General features: G+C 38.3%; 1 protein-coding gene across 12 annotated transcripts in view; it reads left to right on the forward strand.

Moving 5' to 3' along the window:
- The window catches only part of Myo9a (myosin IXA), a 203,242-nt gene that overhangs the window by 65,200 nt on the left and 114,359 nt on the right, over positions 1-23,683 (forward strand). For 11 of the 12 annotated variants that reach the window (XR_010053925.1, XR_010053926.1, XM_063264818.1 and 8 more), the window contains 5 exons: positions 66-192; positions 4,170-4,259; positions 6,749-6,865; positions 10,880-11,014; positions 20,517-20,638. Coding sequence is in view for 10 of the 12 variants with exons in the window: in XM_063264818.1 (XP_063120888.1) it covers positions 66-192; positions 4,170-4,259; positions 6,749-6,865; positions 10,880-11,014; positions 20,517-20,638 (591 nt within the window). In the remaining 2 variants the exon portion in view is untranslated. Of the gene's footprint in view, positions 1-65; positions 193-1,807; positions 2,306-4,169; positions 4,260-6,748; positions 6,866-10,879; positions 11,015-20,516; positions 20,639-23,683 lie in introns of those variants that run through there. The other variant, XM_063264822.1, reaches the window with a different exon arrangement.

Consider the following 23,683-nt stretch of genomic DNA (forward strand, 5'->3'; position numbering starts at 1 on the left):
TTTGGAGTGATAGCAGCTTTGAGAATGCACTCTGCAAACTTTAATCTGTGCTTTTATTTTCCTAGGATTTTCTCACTGCTCTCAGCAATACTACATTTGGGTAATATCTCATATAAAAAGAAGACCTATCGAGATGACTCTATTGATATCTGTAATCCTGAAGTACTGCCTATTGTCTCAGAATTACTAGAAGTGAGTCACTCATTTTCAATCCTTATTTTAGATACTGCGTAATGTCTTATTTTTATCTTGTATATCCTTTAAATTGTAAGTGGGTTTATTTAGTTAAAAATGAATTTATTTGATACTATTTTAAAATAGTGTTTCCAGAAGTTGGAATCCCTTCTAGATCCCTGCCTTTCTTTTCTTGTGAGTGTGCCAGCATCCTTAGGTCTGTGATTTTCTTCCTTGCCTTCACTTGCTCCCAATACATGTAATCCCTCACTTTTTGGTTAGGATGAATAGTATTTCTACTCTAGATTGTATAATGTGGGCACATGCCAATGTTGCTCTTTCCAATTTGAGATTTTTCAATAAAATTGTGGTTAGATGATTTTATTTGAGGATAGGTATCTTGGTGAGTCAGAGAAGAGGCGCAGCTACCAAATTTTTTTCTTTAATGGCTTGAGGAGGCCTTAAAGGTCATGTCCCATGCTCCTTTGTACACCAGGCTCTTTTCCACTGTTGTTCTCAAGAGTTATGGAGTGTCGTAATTTCCAGCTAACTCTTCATCTTATAAGATTTACCCCCATCAGATTAGTGTTGTTTTTTTAGGCTCTCTCATCTGACAGATCAAGAGAATATATGAGTGTATTTTAACTGTGTATCTACAAAAAAACCTTTCATATGTAATCATTTGTGTCCTGTATAAAACTAGTGATTTCCTAACCATGTTTGTAAATCCATTTTTCATACTGTTATTCAAATTTTTCTCTTACATGTGTGTAAACTCCCACTCCAACAGGGAAAGACCTTTCTTTTCACCTCTATCACCCATATACTTCTCACCAACAGGATTCATTTTATAACAGTATCAAATTAGCACCTGTTTCCTTGTGGGAAATGATTTTAAATTAGAAGCCAGTTTTTACAGTTGCTCCTTTTGGCTTGAGTTGTGAATTGCATTTGTTCTAATTGTTTATTCGCTCTTCATCTTTTCTTCCTCTTTCCTCTGTTGAGGTTGTTTCATTGCTGGAGTATCTCATCATGGTCTTTACTCCTCCTGGGATCCCTTTCTGCCTTATTTGTATACAGTAGTGCCCACTTTTGTGCTGAGTGTGTTTTGACAAATGTATGAAGTCATGTGTCTACTGTTACAGTCTTACACAAAATCTTTTCACTGCTCTAAAATTCCTCTTCACGTTAGCTTGTATTTTTCACATGTAATATGATTGTAATTTTTGGAATGGTTTACTTTACTTGGTAGTATGCATTTAATATGCATCTTTTTAGGCCAGGTAGTGGTGGTGGCAGTGGCAGAGTGCACATACTGTTAATCCCAGGCAGAGGCAGGTGGATTTCTGTGAGTTCAATGCCAGCCTGCTCTACATAGTAAGTTCCAGGATGGCCAGGACTACATAAAGAGACCATGTGTAAAAACAAACAAACAAAATAACATTCTTTTACTTCTGAGTAATACTTATATTGTGTGTGTATGTGCACTATAGTTGTTAATCAGCTTATAAATTGAAGAACTGGGGCTGGGGATTTAGCTCAGTGGTAGAGCGCTTACCTAGGAAGCGCAAGGCCCTGGGTTCGGTCCCCAGCTCCGAAAAAAAGAACCAAAAAAAAAAAAAAATTGAAGAACTGTCTCACTTGTTTCTGGTTTGGGGCAGTCAGGAATAGCTTGTTTTGTTTTGGTTTTTTGTTTTTTTAATTTGAAATTTCAAATAATACCTTTCGAATTTTGGTTCATATGTCCCTTCATTAAAGGTCTAAACTAATATATTGTGACTAGAACTAGTTACTTGTCCTTGGCATAATTTAGGTTAGTTTTTAGAGAAAAAGGTTTATTATTTACTAGTATGTGTCCATCATAATGCTAGAGTGCCATTTGAGAGCATTGGATGCTTCATTTTCATATCCTTAACTGCAGTGTTTATTTTTCTTTATATAGGACTGGTCATTGCTTATTAACTTTAATAGAATGATACTGTGATAGAAAAGGCTGGAAAAAAGGAGTATCTTTAATTGGAGCTAGATCCACTCATTGGAATAAATTTCTACCAACATGTAGAGTGTTGTATCTGTATCTGAAGGCTGTAATTTTAATGGTCATAGACTAGATTTCAATCATGCATTTCAGGTAATATTTTAGTTAACCATTTAATACTATGATAAATTAGGACATTGTACCTGGTGGTCATATTTTAAACCTAGACATAACTACCAAGGATTCTATTTTTTTTTTAAGGCACAGATTAAATTTTATTTTAGTACTATCAAACATACATACATGCATTCATACACACACACACACACACACACACACACACACACACACACACACACATTTCTTTTTATAGTTTATTCGTTATCCCCCTCCTGGTCTACCCTCCGACAGTTCCTTGTCCCATTCCTCCTCTCCTGTCTCTAAGAGGATGTCACCACCGAACCCCTACCCTCCTAGGCCTCCCCACTCCTTGGGGGCTCAAGTCTCTTGAGGATTTTTGTTTGTTTGTTTGTTTTGTCAGATACCAGTTAACAGAGGTTCAGGAAACTTTTTAAAAGAGAAATTCGGGGGTTAGGAAGTGACTCAGCTGGTAAAATGCCTGTTATACAATCATGAATACCGAGTTTGGATGCACATACTCAAGTAACAGCTGGCTTGGTCATAATCTAGCATACCCCTAGCACTGCGAAGGTAAGTGTGAGGGAGGATGGCAGGGCAGGAAAGGCAAATACCCCAAGCTTCCTGGCCAGTCAGGATAGCCAGCCAGTCAGTGAGCTCTGGTTCCGTAAAAGAGCTTGTCTGAAAAAATAAGGTAGAATCAGGCATATTGGCCATGTCTTAAATCCCTGCATTCAGGAGGAAGAGGCAGATGGATCTTTTGTGAGTTCTATGTCAGCCTGGTCTACATAGTTAATTTCAGGACATCCAGAGCTACATAGAGATATCCTGTATCAGAAAAAAAAAAAAAAAGCAAAACAAAAGAAACTATGATAAGCAGAAATAAACAAATACCTGACATTGATTTGTGCTTTCTACAGCGTCTGTATACATGTACACATCCACTCACACACCCTGCACACATGCACAGCAAAGATTCTGTACTGAAAATTATTTTATGTGTATAAGTATTTTACTTGTTTGTATGTATGTATACCACATGTGCGCCTGATGGACCAAGAAGATTGATTATAAGAAGATGTCAAATTTTCTAGAACTGGAATAATGATGGTTGTGAGCCACCACATGGGTGATCAGAACTGAAACCTAGTCCTCTGCAAGAACAAGTTTTCTTAACCACTGAGCTATGTATCCAATTTCCTCCTTACCCCCTTTTTATTTTTTTTAATAATTCAATCAGGTGTTGATGGTCCGTGTGTGGAACCTCAGCACTCGAAAGTTCACCCTGAGTCTGAAGCCAGTCTAGGCTACAATGTGAGCCCTTGTCATAAATAAACAGGATACTGTTGACCTCCAGGGTAAGAGTAAAAACAAAGAATCATCCTTATCTCAAAGTTTAATACTCATTTATGAAAATATATTTCTGAAACATAAGTACTCAGTAGGCGTAGTCCTCAAATTTAAGGTGTGCTCTTATCCTTTAGTCTGTCTTATCTTTAGATTGTGAAATATAGAAAAGGATGTATGTAGACACATACATACATACATACATACATACATACATACAAACGTGTGTGTATGTGTGATGTCTGTGATGCTAGTGAGAACTTACGACCTTTTACATGCTAGACAAACTCTCTAAAACACTCACTCAGAAGCGTACATTGAAAAGAAACCATTTGTTAACTTTTTCTCTACCTAAGGTGGAAGAATTATGGTTAGTGGTATGCTTAAATTCTATTTTAGTCATGTTATTAAGATTGCCTGTGTATTTTCTTTGCATTTCTTAATATTCATTGCCTATTTCTGACTAGCTTTTCAATATAATTCATCCTTTCTCATAAGTCTTAGATATTGAATATACTATTCTACTTTCTAGGTTAAAGAAGAGATGCTATTTGAAGCATTGGTTACAAGGAAGACGGTGACAGTGGGTGAAAAGCTTATTTTACCATATAAACTGGCAGAGGTATGATTTTCTTATGTTTAAAAGTATTTTGACTATTTTAGAATATAGGGTTTGTAGGGGTTTTTCCTTCCCTTTTTTTAAGTGAAGATGACATTAGGTAAAATGTATTAACTTGAATATTTTCTAGGAAAAACTATGAATTTTCCATATATTTGGAAGCTTAAAATTCAGCATAGTTTTATATTTAAAATGTAATAAGATAAACAAAAATTGTTACATTGAAGTTGGACACAGCAAGCCAGCAAAAGGAAAAGAGCCCAAGAGAAGGCATAAAAATTAGAGAACCACTCATTTGCATACCCAAGAATCCAATAAAAACACCAAACTGAAAGCTATAGAGGACCTGGTGTGGCCCTGAATATGCTGCTTCAGTCTCTACGAGTTTGTGTGAGCTTTGCTCATGTTGATTTACAGGACCTTGTTTTTTTCATTCCCATTGGCTCTTGCAATATTTCTGCCTCTTCCAAGGGGATCCCTGAGCTGTGAGGGGAGGGATTTAGTGAAGACATCCCTTTTAGGGCTGAGTGTTCCAAGGTCTGTCTCTTACTCTGTGTCTGGCTGTGGGTCTCTGGATTTATTCCCATCTCCTGCAGAAGGAAGCATTGGTGATGGCTGAGTAAAGCATTGTCAGTGATCTGTGAGTGGAGCAGTATTATTAGGATTCATTTTATCACAGTGCTTTGTTTTGTTTTTTAAAACCAGTATATTTGGTTTTACCCTAGGTTCCTAGGCTCTCTAGCCTCTGGTTCTTAATCATTCATGCAGGGTTAGGTATGGGTTCCACCTTGTGGAGTAGGTCTTAAGTCAAATCAAATATTGGTTGGTTATTCCCACAAACTTTGTACCACCATTGTCCTACCATATCTTGCAGGCAGGATATCAGTGTAGATCAAGGGGTTTGTCGCTAGCTTGGTCTTTACCGTTCTCCTTTGGTAATGTGCAGAGTGCCAGAGACTTAGTGTGGTTTTAAATAGTAAGCTTTCCTTTTTCCTCAAGGTATTTGGATAAAAAAATTTATTAATTTATGTGTATGGGTGGTTTATCTACATTTATGTCTTAGTAACATATGTGTGCAGTGCCTATGGAGGCCAGAGTTAGAGATGTGTGAGCTGCCGTGGGGGGGCCAGGAACTGGACCCAGGTGCTCTAGAAGAGGAGTCAGTGCTCTACCCACTGAAGCCCCTCTTCAAGGATTTCAGTTTTTGTTTTTCTTTCCATCCCATTGAACTCTGGATCTGGTATATATTAAATAAGTATTCTACCACAGAACTAAATCCCCAGCCCCTCTTAATTATTGTGTTTCACTTTAATATTGTAGGGCTAACACATGATAGATAGAGCTGTAAATGAGAGCAGTATTTCACCCCTGCGATTATTTCTTCTTTATTATTTTTCTTCAGTCATTTGCTGCTCATCATGCTTTGCCCTCTTTCCTTTTTTAAAAAAATTGATGGCCAGTCTTTTAAAGTTTATTTTACATCCTTTTTGTTTCTTATAAAATTCTTTCTTCTTGTTTTTTTTTTTTCCTGAAAAAACAAACAAAAAACCAAAAAAACCCCAAACCCATGGTGGAACAAAGCTATTTGTGGCAGCTAAGAAGCAGTGCACACCACAAGAAAGGACTAAGGCAAGATATAATCCCCAAGACAGGCATACCAGTGACCCACTTCCTCTATTTAGGCGCCTTTTATTGTTCTTCCATGTCTCATTAATTCATCAGCGGAATTACTGTTTCCATTACTGTCCCTATGATATCTCTGCACGTGCCTGGTAGACACATACAGAGGTGTAATTTCTAACCTCAGCCATCGTAAGTCTACTCAAGTTAGTAGTCAGTGTTAACTGTCAAAGGGAGGGAAATACGCACAGCATGTCTGTAAGGAATAGGATATTTGAGGGCCATGTTAGTCACTGAAGGCAAGATATGTTCAGAAGCTGTCATAGTCAGGAGAAGATGTTTGCTTTGTGTAGAGTGACATGCTATAGAAATGGAAATGGCAGGCCAGACTGTGTTACATAGGGAATGACTAGAAGTTACAGGGCTGTAAATATAGACTAATTTTGTATATATGGATTATTTTATTTTATTTTATTTTTTTAAAGATTTCTTTATTTATTATATATGAGTATACTGTAGCTGTCTTCAGACACACCAGAAGAGGGCATTGGATCCCATTACAGATGGTTGTGAGCCACCATGTGGTTGCTGGGAATTGAACTCAGGACCTCTGGAAGAGCAGTCGGTGCTCTTAACCGCTGAGCCATCTCTCCAGCCCTGGATTTTTTATTTTTAAAGATAAATTTTGAGATTTGTGTATATATATATGTATGTATATATGTATTTATTAATTGTATATTTTGAACTCAGGACCTCTGGAAGAGCCAGTCGGTGCTCTTAACTGCTGAGCCATCTCTCCAGACTGTTATTGCTTCTTAGTGAAATTATTACCATTACACTTTGCATTCATAATTCTCTTTGTGTTTTTGTAGGCTGTGACAGTGAGAAACTCCATGGCTAAATCTTTATATAGTGCTCTGTTTGACTGGATAGTGTTTCGTATTAATCATGCACTTCTGAATAGTAAAGATTTGGAAAAAGATACTAAGGTAAACATCTGTTGTATTATATTTTACCTGAAAACTGTTTAATAAATTGGTGAGTACTTGAACTTTTAAGCGATAGAATTATGTAGAGTTATATCAACTTAGTTACTTATTTCTTTATTCAGGCTAACCATTTTGTGTGTCTTTCTACACCGGTTCTCTATATATTCACAGGCTATGAACATTCTATACAGAGTTGTGTATTAGAAGTGGAAATAGAAAGAGTCACATCCTCTGTTCTTTCAGTGTTTGCTTTCTGTATAGAAATCTCTTCAAATAGACTTCTGTAAAAATACATTTTAACATAAGATTTATTGGACTATATCATTACATATTTTTTAATAATTATGTACAGTCCTTCTTAAAAAGGGGAACAAAAATATTCATAGGAGGAAATATGGAGACAACGTTTGGAGCAGAGACTGAAGGAAAGGCCATTCAGAGACTGCTCCACCTGGGGATCCATGACTAAATCAGACGCTCATAGTCAACCATTGAACTGAGAACGTGGTCCATATTGGAGGAGTTAGAGAAAGGATTGAAGGCGCTGAAGGGGATTGCAACCCCATACAATACCAAACAACCAGAGCTCCCAGGGACTAAACCACCATCCAAAAAGAACACATGGACAGACCCATGGATATAGCTCCATATGTAACAGAGGATGGATGGCCTTGTTAGACACCAATGGGAGGAGAAGCCCTTGGTCCTGCCAAGGCTGGACTCCCCAGTATAGGGGGCTGTCAGGGCAGGGAGGTGGGAAGGGGTGGGTGGATGGGTAGGGGAACACCCTCATAGAAGAAAGGGGAGGGAGGGATAGGGGGTTTATGGACGGGAAACCAGGAAAGGGGATAACATTTGAAGTGTAAATTAAAAAAATCCAATAAAAAATTATGTAATACTAGCTGGGCATGGTGGCTCACACCTTTAATCCCAGCACTTGGGAGGCAGGTGGATTTCTCGGTTTGAGGCCAGCCAGCAGGTCAACTGACAGAGAGAGTTCCAGAATAGTGAGGGCTACACACAGAAACCCTGTCTGGGGTTTATCTCTGTCTCTGTCTCTGTCTCTCTGTCTTTCTCTGTCTCTCTCTCTTGCTCTCGCTCTCTGCGTGTGTGTGTGTGTGTGTGTGTGTGTGTGTGTGTGTGTGTGTGTGTGTGTGTGTGAAATTGTGATACTTAGTGTGATTTGTGCCTTAGATGATCTAATGAGAGAAAGTGTCCTTCTGTCTCATTTTTGCCCTTCTTTTTGGGAATGAAAAACCAAACACAGGTCATGCTTTTCTTGTTTCTTCTCTGAATTATTTATTTATATCTTCGTTGTATTTTATTTTATCTTCCTACCTTTTCTTTTTTAGTAGCTATTGTGAACATTTTGGAGACTTAATTTGATGCATACTGTTTTCTCTCAGTTACCTTTTAAATATTTATTCATGCTGTAATTTGTTTATTTTCTCTTGATTAGATGTTTTTTATTTTGCTATATATTTTTTTTTTTCCGGAGCTGGGGACTGAATCCAGGGCCTTTTGCGTGCTAGGCAAGCGCTCTACTGCTGAGCTAAATCCCCAACCCCCTATAAATTTTTACTCATCTGTTTCTGTTTTTTTTTCTCATCTTTCACTTATGCATTTATTTATATAAGAAGGCTTCTTCTAACCCATTATAAAATACTTAGTATTGTACTTTTAGAATTTTTTTTTAAAATTAGAACTTTGTTTGTTTGGATGCTTTGTTTTGTTTTTGTCTTTGTTATTTTTTGAAGCAGGGTCTCTCTACATAGCCTTGAATGTCCCGTAGCTCACTTTGTAGGCCCGAACAGTCTCAAACTCTTAGATCTGTTTTTGCCTCCTTGAGTGCAGGGAATAAAGGTGTGTGTTATCATGCCCTGCCTTTTGTTTGTTTTAATTTTTAAGTCAAGATATTGCAGTTTAGGCATGACTTGATTGTTATCCTGCTTCTTCCTCTTGAGTGGTAGAATTATAGGTATATGCCACCACACCCACCTCTGGTCTTAATTTTAATGTGACGGATTATATACCTATAATTTTAATAATTTCAGGTACATTTTAATTTTTAATAGCCATTATTGCCTAGTTTGCTTAATCTGCTTAAAATGTCATCTTTATTGTTTAATCCTGCTGATGCAAGGTAAAATTATTCTTACATTTAAAAAAATTATTTATTTATTTTATGTATATGAGTACATAGTCACTGTCTTCAGACACACCAGAAGAGGGCATGAGATCCCATTACAGATGGCTGTGAGCCACCATGTGGTTGCTGGGAATTGAACTCAGGACCTCTGGAAGAACGGCTGGTGCTCTTAACCTATGAGCCATCTCTCCAGCTTCTATTCTTAAATTTTTTATAGTTTAAGTAGTTCCATCATTATAAAATTAAATCTCAGTCTTATTATTCAGTGAACTTATTTGTGAAGGACATTATTTCCTTCTATGTATCTAGCTTTTTCAGTAGTCAGAATTAAGTAAAACTCTCTTGATACATCTTCAAAATGTCTTTTATGTTCATCATATTAGTTTATTAGTTTGCATACTGTTCCTGTTAGCAACAGTGATGGCAGGGGTGGGGGATTTAATTCCCTTTCAGAGCTAATGAGGGTTTTCAACATTATTTATTTTTTTTGACACAGTGTCCCTATGATGCTCATGGTGGTTTAAACTCACGTGCCTCTTGCTTTTGCCTTTAGAGTGGTTTTTTTCCTTCACATTGATTGATTGGTTGTTTGGTTGTTTGGTTGGTTGGTTGACTGTTTATGTCTGTCTGGAGATCAGAGGACAGCTTCTGGGAGTTAGTTCTTTCCATGAGGTGGATTCTGCAGCTAGAATTGAAGTTGTCAGGTTTGGTGTCAAGTGCCTTTACCTGCTGAGTTATCTTGTGTAACTGCTGATTTAGTACTGAGTACAAAATTCATCGTCATTGATATCAAATTAAAAAGAATTCCAGTTTTCTTTTTTTTATCCTGCTGATCTTTAACTTATGTAGCCTTTTGATTTTTCTCATACCTGTTGTTTCTGTTCCCTCACAGGACTTAAGAATGTTTGAATTTATTTGGGATTTCTTGGCTTTCTCAAATTATAAAAATAGCTCACTCACCCTGTACTTTGTGTATTTTGATATTGTAATGCAGAGATTTCATATGTTCCAATTTGTATTAAAGAAATATTTACAAAGAAAACAAAACTTACTTCAAATTAATTTGCCTATTATCCTTAAGACGTTAAGTTATGAGTTCTTAGATAGTTAAAAATATACAAATACACTGCTGTTGATGATGTCTCCCTCATCCCCTTTACCCCTAAAACCTAATCTCTTTAATTAGTTCTTGACAACTAATTGTTGTTTTAAAATTTGAGAAAAACTGGTAAACACTCATGTAAATTGTCATATGATAATCACTGTGACAGGAAAATAAAATTTTCTTTGATTGCCATTTTATATATTTTACCTTCCGTTACAAGTCTGTTTTCCTAAAAATTCATTCAGTTCTAAGCCCAATGATTTATAAATATCCATATTTCTAAAAATATTTTTCAACAAATTATATGGGTATCATTTTAGTTACTATTTGTAAACTTAACAATTAATTTTTAGTTAGACATGCTTGAATTTATATGTGTGCGTGAGTCTGTGTGTGCGCATTCAATGCCCACAAAGGCCAGAGGTATCAGATTCCCAGAAGCAGTAGTCACTATGATTTTTCAGTCACCTGATGTGGGTGCAGGGAAAAGAACATGGGTCCTTTGCAGAAGCAGTATGTTCTCTTAATTGCTGAGCCATCTCTCTAGCCCCTAAATATGCTTCCAAAATTAAGATGAAGTATATTTTCCCCTTACAGTGGTTTTATATGGTGATTTATATCAATGATTAACAGATTGCTCTATATTTTATTTGAATTCTGGACAGAACCAGAACTGTTGCAGAAAGGAGTATTATTTTATTACTTGTAATGTAAGTAAATTTGAGACTTCTTTTTAAATTAAATTTCTCTTGTTTTACAGACTTTGTCCATTGGTGTACTTGATATTTTTGGGTTTGAAGATTATGAAAACAATAGTTTTGAACAGTTCTGTATTAATTTTGCTAATGAACGTTTACAGCACTACTTTAATCAGCATATCTTTAAGTTGGAGCAAGTGAGTATCTAAGTATATAGTTACCCTCCTGCTTAAACTTTTAAATCAATTTCATTACTGTTTTCTAGCCTGCATTTTGATTCAGACAGTGTGATGGTCATATCACTGTAAGAAAATGACAAATTAGAGCAGAGCTTTTCATCCACGTTATACAGAATTTTCTATTTTTAATAGTTGCCAGATGCATCTGTTAATTTGTGTTTGTTTACATGTATCTGTGGATGAATCATGCATGGTTTTTAAGGGTGTTGTATTTTTGTTGCTACTGAGTGTGGTTACTTATTATCTTTAGTGTTTATTTAACTGCTTTGGTCTCCACCGCTTATATGAGATCAAAGAGTCTTGAGGAGCAGAGTGTAGATACAAAGTTGTTTTCTGGGGCTGGAGATATGGTTCAGCAATTTAGAGCACTTGTTTCTCTTGCTGATGACCTGGATTCAGTTCCTAGCACCCACGTGGTACCTCACAATCATCTGTAACCTCAGTTTTAAGGGATCTAACACCCTTTTCTAACTTCTCTGGGCACCAGGCATACATGTGGTACATGTAAATACATGCTGGCAAAACATTCATACACCTAAAATAAATTTAGAAAGTAAAAATAAACCGAGAAAACCACAAGGCATTTCATATGAGAATCTCAAGATTGATTAGTAATTAGTTTTTATTACAATTATTAGAGGGAAGAGGACTCAAAAGATGTGGGGGGTTTTCTCCAGATTTAGTTTGAAATCAGTTTTAGACCCAGTTTATAACCTATACTTTCAGTTTATATAGTAATGACATAGGCAACTATAATAAGATTTATCATAATCAACTTAAGAGAAATGCTAATTGAAATTGAATGCAAAACCCAAAATAATTAGTAGGTCTACTGAATAATTTAAAAAAAATTCTACCAGCTAGTTTCTACAAATTATATGTATATAAATGCTATAATAAAGTTAATGCTCTGAATGTTAACTTAAAAATTAAAACTTATTATTGTTTGTGTGTGTATATGTCCACATGTATATATATGTATGTGTATGTAAGTACAGGCACGTGCTGTAGCACACAGGTGGAGGTCAGAAGAAAGCCTGTGGATTTATGAATTCAATTCTCCTCCTCTACCTTCATGTGTATTGTGGGGATCGATCTCAGATCACTAAGAGTGTCGCAAGTGCCTCTTACTGAGCCATCTTCCTGGCTTGTTTTGTTGTTGTTTGCTTTGCTTCTTTCTAAAGGGTGACTGTGTAAGAGGTTTTAGGACTGAGTCCTTTGATGAATGCTTAAAGTATTCAATATAATTTAAGTTTTTGAAATAATATTCGTTCCTGTGTGTGTGTTTCTTTGTTTGTAAGGATATGCATACTGGGATGAGTGTATAGAAGTCAGAGGACAACCTGGTGATTCTTTTGATTTGTATCACATGCATATGTATGCATGCATGCTTGTTTTTATGCGCACTGTATGTATGCTGGGGTTTGAGGAGGCCAGAAGAGGGAAGTCTGGTCCTGGAACTTGAGTTACTACAGGCTGTTCCCAACTACCCAGCTTGGGTGCTGGGAATCAAACCTCAGTTCTCTTTGTAAGAGCAGCAAGTATACTTAATCACTAAGCTATCATTCTATCCCCATCAAGAAAAAATTTTGTATTAGAGCAATGTATTTATTCTAAACTTCCTTTATAAAGTCCTTACATTTTTCTTAATGTACGGGGAATTAAGACTACACATCATTGGGGTCAGAGAGCTGGTACATCGAAAAGAACACTGGCTGTTTTCTTAGAGGACCCAGGTGCAATTCTCGGTATTCTTTTTTTTTTTTTTTTTTTTTTTTATTAACTTGAGTGTTTCTTATTTACATTTCGAGTGTTATTCCCTTTCCTGGTTTCTGGGCAAACATCCTCCTAATCCCTCCCTCTCCCCTTCTTTATGGGGGTTCCCCTCCCCATCCTCCCCCCATTGCCACCCTCCCCCCAACACTCATGTTCACTGGAGGTTCAGTCTTGGCAGGACCAAGGGCTTCCCCTTCCACTGGTGCTCTTACTAGGATATTCATTGCTACCTATGAGGTCAGAGTCCAGGGTCAGTCCATGTATAGTCCTTAGGTAGTGGCTTAGTCCCTGGAAGCTCTGGTTGGTTGGCATTGTTGTTCATAAGGGGTCTCGAGCTCCTTCAAGCTCTTCGAGTTCTTTCTCTGATTCCTTCAACGGGGGTGCTATTCTCAGTTCAGTGGTTTGCTGCTGGCATTCGCCTCTGTATTTGCTGTATTCTGGCTGTGTCTCTCAGGAGCAATCTACATCTGGCTCCTGTCAGCCTGCACTTCTTTATGAAATTCGTAGGCAAATGGTTGGAACTGGAAAATATCATCCTGAGTGAGGTAACCCAATCACAGAAAAACACACATGGTATGCACTCATTGATAAGTGGCTATTAGCCTAAATGCTTGAGTTACCCTAGATGCCTAGAACAAATGAAACTCAAGACGGATGATCAAAATGTGAATGCTTCACTCCTTCTTTAAAAGGGGTACAAGAATACCCTTGGCAGGGAATAGAGAGGCAAAGATTAAAACAGACACAGAAGGAACACCCATTCAGAGCCTGCCCCACATGTGGGCCATACATACACAGCCATCCAATTTGACAAGATGGATGAAGCAATTCTCGGTATTCTTAAGGTAGCTCAGAGCTGTCTGTACTTTAGCTTGTGGGGATTCAACATCCACTTTCTGTTCTCTTCTGACCTCCATGGGCACTAGGCATATATATGGTACACAGACAAATGTGATATTCAGACATAACAGCTATCTATATAAAATAAAACAAATTAAGAGAAATAATGTGTCTTTGGTGAAGATCCCTTAGTTATCCTATTTTAGAAAGCCAACATTAGCAGACTGTTAAAGACAGTAGATAGACCCGTGGCTACAGAGTTTAATGATGTTTTTGGTGCCTGCTATGAGCTTAGTATGTACTTAAGTACAAGAGTGACACTCTTTAGAACCTCTTCTCACAGATGCCTAGTTTCTTAGTCAGGGCTTCTATTCCTGCACAAACATCATGACTAAGAAGCAAGTTGGGGAGGAAAGAGTTTTTTCAGCTTACACTTCCACATTGCTGTTCATCACCAAAGGAAGTCAGGACAGGAACTTAAGCAGGTCAGGAAGCAGGAGCTAATGCAGAGGCCATGGAGAGATGTTACTGGCTTGCTTCTCCTGGCTTGCTCAGCTTGCTCTCTTATAGAAGCCAAGACTACCAGCCCAGGGATGGCACTACCCACAATGGGCTGGGTCCTCCCCACTTGATCACTAACTGAGAAAATGCTTTACAGCTGGGTCTCATGCAGGCATTTCCTGAAGGGAGGCTTCTTTCTCTTTGATAACTTCAGCTTGTGTCAAGTTGACACACAAAACCAGCCAGTATACCTAGCAAAGGTGAAACAGAGTAACTAACTTGGCTTAATGGAGAGTCTACCCCTTCTTAGATTTGTTCACAGCTCCTCCATACCATGATATGAGGTGATAGGTAGTCTATTATTATTATTTTGAACCATTTCTAGCTACCCAGTCGACTTGCAGACTGTTGATAAAAGTATTGCTACCAACCCTCCTTTTACTAGGCACCTGGGCACCATTTCTCCAACATGCTTTCACCTCACTGTTTTCATCTAGAGCAACTAGGTTTGTGGACACTAGGGCACTCATTCTATCTCCACAGATAATGACAAGCACAGTTCTCTATGTGACCATCTTAATGTCAACAGGACCCATGAGACTCTAGTTCCACATATGTGACAAACACTCTCCAACTCTCACTTAGCGAGGTTGAAGGAAACACCCATTCAGTATCATATTCATGACTGTGGTATGGTTAAAGGTATAGCAGGAACTTCTCAGTAGAAAGAGATTTTGGATTTGCCTCCTGGTGTCCTTAAGACTTTGTAGGAATGAGGCCAAAGTTTCAGCCTGGACTCATGCTGTGTATACTTGGGTGTTAATAATATTATAATACAACAGGTAGGGATTGATTATTAAATCAAAATGACATAATCTTACATTGGTAGAGATATTCATATTTTAATGCTAAATTAAAGTTATGTTTTCTTATATTGGTTCAAAATTTTGTATATTAATTCAGGTTTAAGGTTTTCATTGGCATAATAAACCTTTGTATATTGACACAAAATTTAAGATTAATTTTGTTACAACATGGTATGCATATGTTTCAACTCATTTAAAAATGCAAGGCCTACTGTCCCACATGTGGCCCATACATATACAGCCACCAAACTAGATAAGATAGATGAAGCAAAGAAGTGCAGGCCGACTGGAACCGGATGTAGATCTCTCCTGAGAGACACAGCCAGAATACAGCAAATACATAGGCGGATGCCAGCAGCAAACCACTGAACTGAGAACGGGACCCTCGCTGAAGGAATCTTAGAAAGGACTGAAGAGCTTGAAGGGGCTCGAGACCCCATATGAACAACAATGCCAACCAACCAGAGCTTCCAGGGACTAAGCCACTACCCAAAGACTATACATGGACTGATCCTGGACTCTAACCTCATAGGTAGCAATGAATATTCTAGTAAGATCACCAGTGGAAGGGGAAGCCCTTGGTCCTGTCAAGACTGAACCCCCAGTGAACGTGATTGTTGGGGGAGGGTGGTAATGGGGGGAGGATGGGGAGGGGAACACTCATAAGGAAGGGGAGGAGGAGGGATTAGGTGGATGTTGTCCCAGAAACTGGGAAAGGGAATAACAATCGAAATGTAAATAAGAAATACCCAAGTTAATAAAGGTGAAAAAAAAATGGAAAAATAGAGAAAAAAAATTCAAGGCCTAGTACCTTTCCTTTTAGTAATAGCTATCAAAAACTGTTTTAAATAATTACGTAATCCAAGTTAATAATCAGATAGTCAAACTCATGGTCATATTAGGTACTAATTTAGTTAATTACAGTAAAATGTTTTAAAGGTTATTCAAATAGTAAAGAGCTAAAAATAAACATTTAACAAATCAGATATGCTGGATGTAGATAGATGATCTTCAAAAGTGACAGAGATCCACAAAGTATGACATTTAATATAAGTTCATCATTAAAAGATCTTTTGACTATGAAACATGTCTGCTCCTGAAAATACCACCATTCCCCATTTCACTTCAAAAAAAGATGATGAGCATCAATAACCTTCCATATTGAGTTGCTTCAATTGTGACAAGCCATGGGGCAAAAAATGCCCTAAGTATCTGCAGACAAAATGCTGTCCAAAAAAGGACAGACAAAAGATAGTTGATTGCTAAGCTCTGTCAAGATAGGGTAAGTTAATCCTTCATAATTCCTGCTTCCCTTAAGGTCTGTCAGATGTTCTGGGCCAAAAGGCTAAAGATAGATGCTCCAGTGTTATAAGAAATATTGGGGTCTGTCCAAGTGGTAAGCTATCTCTTTCATTTCTGTGGGGTGGTTTTCTGGTTGTTTGTTTAGTCTGCAGAGCCAAAAGCATTTATTTTTTTAATTTAATTTTTTCAATTATCTTTTTGTTTTTAAACAATCTAGTCTTTATCCCCCTCCCAGACTGCCCTTAGTTCTTCCTCCCATTCCTCCTCTTCTGTCTCCAAGAGGATGTCCCCACCCCTACATTCCAACAGGCCTCTCTTCTCCCAAGGCCTCAAGTGTCTCGAGGGTTAGGTGCATCTTCTCTCACTGAGGCCAGACCAGGCAGTCCTCTGCTGTAGATGTGTTGAGGGCCTCGTACCTTATGTACACTGCCTGGTCAGTGGCTCAGCGTTTGAGAGATCTTGGGAGTCCAGGTTAGTTGAGACTGCTCGTCTTCCTATGAGGTCTCCCTCTTCTACAACTACTTCCAGCCTTTCCCTAATTCAACCACAGGAGTCCTGGCTTCTGTCTTTTGGTTGGGTGTAAGTATCTGCATCTGTCTGGGTCAGCTGCTTGTTGAGATTTTTTAAGAGCTACGTTCCTATGCTCCCTGCATACTCAAATAATATTTATTTCTTCTCAATTCTTGGATAGGGTTAAAGACTAGAGAGTTATAAAAAGATGTTCTAGGTCAAAAAAGATGTTTTTAAAATGGTAATACAGGTTAAAATAATAAATGAGATAGATACAAAACTCTGAACTCATTAAGATGGCATAGATGGTAAAATACCTTATCTAAGGTGCCAAATACAAACAGACTGAATATTTAAATGTAGCTCATATCTAATAATATCCATAATTGTCTCTACTGTATGTTCTTATTATTATAAGAAAAAGAGCCTTTTTAATTAGACAAAAATTGTTGAGGATTGGTCTTTTGCTATTCTAAATATTGGTTGCTCCCAGAGACCACACACGGACCCAGGTGATGCTATGTGACTCCCCACCACCACCACCCCCTATGTTCTCCTATTGGTAAATAAAGATGGCAGCAGCTAATAGCTGGGCAGAAGAGACCAGTGGGGTTTAGGTTCCTGGGCTTGGAGTTGCAGAAAAACCATGAGGGAAAAAGAGAAAAAGTTGGTGTGCGAAGAAGCCTCCATTGGGGTAAGAATCTTAAAATAATGACCATGTGGGTTAGTGAATTGGAGCTAAGAGCAGCCCAGACAAAACATGGCAAATTATATAATAAAAATTATCGGCTGGGAAAGAATCACTATAGCACAGAGGATAAATATCCACCCAGCTCTGTGTTGATTAAGGCTCATTATAAGTATAAAGGTTACATGTGTCTTTTACCCAAAGGAAGGGTAAAACGCTGAATTAGATTAAATATTTTTACAGCCGTGTGGACTCAGACAGCTTGTCATGGTCTACATCTCTTGAGCTGCCTCGTCTACCCTGCTCTTCTCAGGGCAAGAATCTTGTTGCAGCTTGAAGGTCAGGTTCAGTCTTCAGCTTTCCCAGTAACTGCAATCCTTGTGCTTGCTTGGGTGTGCCAAGGGTGCAACGCAGCAACCGAGGGCACACGAATGTCAGGAATTACCACCGATTGGGCTCAGATGTGAACATAGATACCTGCCATGTCCTCTATATTTCTGTAGGGTTTATTCTCTTGGGTACTATTTCATTTCTTTCAGTTACTCCAAAACTATTAGATACTACCTTGTGAGGCTTGCTTGAAGGAATGGCTACTTCCAAAAACAAACAAACAACAATAAAAAAAACCTTCTCAGTTCTCCAAGGGACTTTATGTATGGAGTCTAGCCAACAATTTTCACTACACAACAGGTTACCTCTTCTCCAGACCTCCTGTGCGTTTGTTCATTTGTTCATTCATTCCTCTGTGTGTGCGTGTGTGTGTGTGTGTGTGTGTGTGTGTGTGTGTGTGTGTGTGTCTGTGTCTGTGTCTGTGTGTGTGTGTGTGTGTGTAGCAGCAGTAAGTTCTTCAGAGTGAAAAGTGGGAGACAGAAGGCAGTAGGATATTTTCATTAACAGTTAAGCTCTTTATTTAGGCCTGCATATTAGTCATATTCTTATCATAATTCTTATTATAGCACAAATGTTAAAAATTGAAGGAAAAACAGTGAAATTACTTTTTAAAGTAGGTGAATATAAATGAGTATTCTACTAAGTTTGACAAAAATGTGCAATTTTATAGTTTAATGTTTATATAGACTTAAAATATACATAGACAAAAACATGCATAAAGTTGCGACATCTTTGTATTAACTGGTAAGTTATAGAAAATTTTATTTGTGTTAAAGATTGATAAGTTAAAGATACATGGTATAATTTCTAGAATATCCACAAGATAGTAAGTGAGTATAAAATATTTGCCAAACTAAGGTAGATTCTGAGTAAAGCAAAAATAACCAAAGCAATCCTAACCATAACACAAGGAAGTGTAGAAGCACTGCCCAGGCTGGAGCAAATGGCACTTACCTGTAGTCCAGGGTTCTCAGAAGACCTGGGCAACAAAATGAGAAGGAATGCTGAGAGAAGAGGATAGCTGAGCGAAAGGAGAAATAGTAAGGTACCAGTGAGTACAGTAGGCATATATGAGTTGATTGCTTTAGCAGCTAACAATCATTAGACTGATGAGCAGCAAACAGTTTATCAGAGGCAGTCTGATATTACACTCAATGCTAAAAGTACAAAGGTATATAAGGTTTATCAAACATTAGCAGAAATCATTTGTATCTTTATTAAGTATAAAAGGAAATATCTCATAATGCTACGATCAGTTCTTTTTAAAATAAATGTACAGCCCCAAATTTATAGGTACCAAATGAAATAGCTTCAAAATGCATGAAGCAAGAATTAATAAATGTATAATGAGGAATATATCTTGCAGCCATAAGTGGGGTATTTTAACTTGTTATCTTGAATAACAACATTATATGGGTATCCATTGCTCTCTGCCTTGCATATCAATATGGACAATTACCCAGGACGTAACTGGTTATTGAGACCTGCTAAATAATATGTAGCATACTGAACTCTAGCTGAAGAATACATATTTACAAAAGTAATGCTTATATTATTTTGCACCATAAAGCAAAGGTCAGCTTTCTAAACATTAACACTTATTTTAGTATTATAATAAAATTACAAGCCAGGTGGTGGCGACATACTCCTTTAATCCAAGCATTTGGGAGGCAGAGGCTAGTGTATTTTTTGAGTTTGAGGCCAAGGCAAGTTCAAAGACAGCCAAGGCTAAACAGAGAAAAACCCTGTGTTCAAAAACAAAAACAAAAATAAACAAAAAAGAAATTTCCCTTTAACTCTGGGGATATATTATCTATCCATGTGTTAGCGTGTGTGAGATTCCCAAAGTTCAGCACCCATTGCTGCCAAACATTTCCCCCCAGAAAACCAAAACCAAGTAGATATGCTTTTTAATAGTTTAAAAGATGAATAAATTGGAAACTAGCCATAGTTAACCAGCATGCTGTGGGGTATAGCTGATGTTCAGGTTAATTTTATACCTATTTGAACATTCTTATGTTAACAATCTGTGATTGCTCATAGAACCTTGGAAATGGTCAGCAAAATAAGTCTTGGAAATAATTCCATTCTTAATTATCTCAGATGATAGAAAAATACCATAGAATAAACCTAACCAAGGAAGTGAAAGACTTTTCCTGTGAGGTCTTGAGAGTTCTAGACAGAGGAAGCACTCACAAATGGAATGATTTTTCATGGTCATGAATTAGAAGTATTACTGTTGTAAAGATGGCCATGCTATCAGAAGTGGGATATAAATTCAGTGCAGTCACCATCATTCACTATGGAAATAAATGATCCTAAATTTCACACAGAAGTGCAAAAGGCCCCAAGTAGCCATAATGGTCCTGACCATAAAAAATGATGCAGGAGATACCACTGTACCTGATTTCAAGTTAAAGAGTCATAATAGCAAAAGACATGGTCCTTGTACAGAAACAGACATGTCAATCAGTGTAACAGGTTAGATAATTCAGATAAAACAACACGTAGCTGTAGCCTACTTAAAACTGTGTCATTTGCTATTATTTTCTGCAAGATAAATAAGTTGCTATTTTATTTTTTCCAGGAGGAATATAGAACTGAAGGTATCAGTTGGCACAACATTGATTATATTGATAATACTTGTTGTATAAATCTTATTAGCAAAAAACCAACAGGACTGCTCCACCTTTTGGATGAAGAAAGCAAGTGAGTCTAAGTGCTTTTCCCTTTCATATCTGAAACCATTGTGCCTTCTGAGTGCTTCACCTTCACTTCTGACAGCCTCACTGTCTAACTGTGACCAGGATGGAGCTGGCACTGCTGTAGCCCTCGAGGATGAGGGTAGCCTCATCCTCACAGCAGTCCTTATTCTTAGGCTCCTCAGTGTTAGCTATACAAGTATGTACCACCAACCAGCTTATATCTAAGAAAGGTTACTCGTTCTAATAATGTTTCAAATGAAGACATGGGTTTTTCTGTATGTGTCTGGAAAAAATAATACATTTTTGTGTAATAGATTGTGCTTTACTCTTGAACAATTTTTTTCTAGATTTCTCTTACAAAATTTGATGTTAAATCTTTTGACATGCATTTTTCTTTTATTGTATATTAGATTTACACTTTAAAGTTATCCCCTTTACCAGTTTCCCCTCCGGAAATCACCTATCCCATCCCCCACTTCCCCTGCTTCTCCCACCCACCAACCCACCCACTCCCTCCTGCTTCCTGGCCTTGGCATTCCCCTACACTAGGGCATCAAACCTTCACAGGACCCAGGTCCTCTCCTCCCATTGATGCTGGACAGCACCATTCTCTACTACATATCCAACTGGAGTCATGGGTCTGTCCATGTGTACTCTTTGGATGGTGGTTTAGTCTCTGGGAGCTCTGGAGGGTCTGGTTGGTTGATATTGTTGTTGTTCTTATGGGGTTGCAATCCTCTTCAATTACTTCAATCCTTTCTCTAACTCCTCCAATGGGGACCCTGTTCTCAAATCAGTGACTGGCTGCAAGTGTCCACCTCTATATTTGTCATGCTCTGGCAGAGCCTCTCAGGAGACAGCTATATCAGGCTCCTGTCAGCATGCACTTCTTGGCATCAGCAATATTGTCTGGGTTTGGTGGCTGTATGTATATGGGCTGGATCGCCAGGTGGGGCAGTGTCTGAATGGCCTTTCCTTCAGTCTCTATTCCAAACTTTGTCTCCGTATTTCTTCCTATGAATGTTTTTGTTCCCCTTTCTAAGAAGAACTGACGCATCCTCACTTTGGTCATCCTTCTTGAGCTTCATGTGATCTGTGGATTGTATCTTGGGTAATTCTAAGCTTTGGGCTAATATTCACTTATCAGTGAGTGCATACCATGTGTGTTTTTCTGAGATTGGGTTACCTCACTCAGGATATTTTCCAGTTCCATCCATTTGCCTATGAATTTGATAAAGTCATTGTTTTTGATAGCTGAGTAGTATTCCATTGTGTAGATGTACCACATTTTCTGTATCCATTCCTCTGTTGAATGGAATCTGGGTTCTTTTCAGCTTCTGGCTATTATAAATAAGGCTGCTGTGGACAAAGTGGAGCATGTGTCTTTGTTGTATGTTGGAGCATCTTTTGGATATATGCCCAAGAGAGGTATAGCTGGGTCCTCAGGTAATGTAATGTCCAATTTTCTAAGGAACCTCCAAACTGATTTCCAGAGTGGTTGTACCAGTCTGCAATCCCACCAACAGTGGAAGAGTGGTCCTCTTTCTGCACATCCTAGCCAGCATTTGTTGTCACCTTAGTTTTTGATCATAGCCATTCTGACTGATGTGAGGTGGAATTTTAGGGTTGCTTTGATTTGCATTTCCCTGATGGCTAAGGATGTTGAACATTTCTTTAGGTGCTTTGTGGCCATTCGATATTCCTCAGTTGAGAATTCTTTGTTAGGTCTGTACTTCATTTTTTTTTAATAGAGTTATTTGATTCTCTGGAGTCTAACTTTTTTTTTTTTATTAACTTGAGTATTTCTTATATACATTTCAAGTGTTATTCCCTTTCCCGGTTTCCGGGCAAACATCCCCCTCCCCCCTCCCCTTCCTTATGGGTGTCCCCCTCCCAACCCTCCCCCCATTGCCGCCCTCCCCCCATAGTCTAGTTCACTGGGGGTTCAGTCTTAGCAGGACCCAGGGCTTCCCCTTCCACTGGTGCTCTTACTAGGATATTCATTGCTACCTATGGGGTCAGAGTCCAGGGTCAGTCCATGTATAGTCTTTAGGTAGTGGCTTAGTCCCTGGAAGCTCTGATTGCTTGGCATTGTTGTACATATGGGGTCTCGAGCCCCTTCAAGCTCTTCCAGTTCTTTCTCTGATTCCTTCAACGGGGGTCCTATTCTCAGTTCAGTGGTTTGCTGCTGGCATTCGCCTCTGTATTTGCAGTATTCTGGCTGTGTCTCTCAGGAGCGATCTACATCCGGCTCCTGTCGGTCTGCACTTCTTTGCTTCATCCATCTTATCTAATTGGATGGCTGTATATGTATGGGCCACATGTGGGGCAGGCTCTGAATGGGTGTTCCTTCAGTCTCTGTTTTAATCTTTGCCTCTCCCTTCCCTGCCAAGGGTATTCTTTTTCCTCATTTAAAGAAGGAGTGAAGCATTCACATTTTGATCATCCGTCTTGAGTTTCGTTTGTTCTAGGGATCTAGGGTAATTCAAGCATTTGGGCTAATAGCCACTTATCAATGAGTGCATACCATGTATGTCTTTCTGTGATTGGGTTAGCTCACTCAGGATGATATTTTCCAGTTCCAACCATTTGCCTACGAATTTCATAAACTCGTTGTTTTTGATAGCGGAGTAATATTCCATTGTGTAGATGTACCACATTTTCTGTATCCATTCCTCTGTTGAAGGGCATCTGGGTTCTTTCCAGCTTCTGGCTATTATAAATAAGGCTGCGAAGAACATAGTGGAGCACGTGTCTCTTTTATATGTTGAAGCATCTTTTGGGTATATGCCCAAGAGAGGTATAGCTGGATCCTCAGGCAGTTCAATGTCCAATTTTCTGAGGAATCTCCAGACTGATTTCCAGAATGGTTGTACCAGTCTGCAATCCCACCAACAATGGAGGAGTGTTCCTCTTTCTCCACATCCTCGCCAGCATCTGCTGTCACCTGAGTTTTTGATCTTAGCCATTCTCACTGGTGTGAGGTGAAATCTCAGGGTTGTTTTGATTTGCATTTCCCTTATGACTAAAGATGTTGAACATTTCTTTA

The sequence above is a fragment of the Rattus norvegicus genome, chromosome 8 (genome assembly GCF_036323735.1).
Source record: "Rattus norvegicus strain BN/NHsdMcwi chromosome 8, GRCr8, whole genome shotgun sequence".
Classification (NCBI taxonomy): Eukaryota; Metazoa; Chordata; class Mammalia; order Rodentia; family Muridae; genus Rattus; species Rattus norvegicus.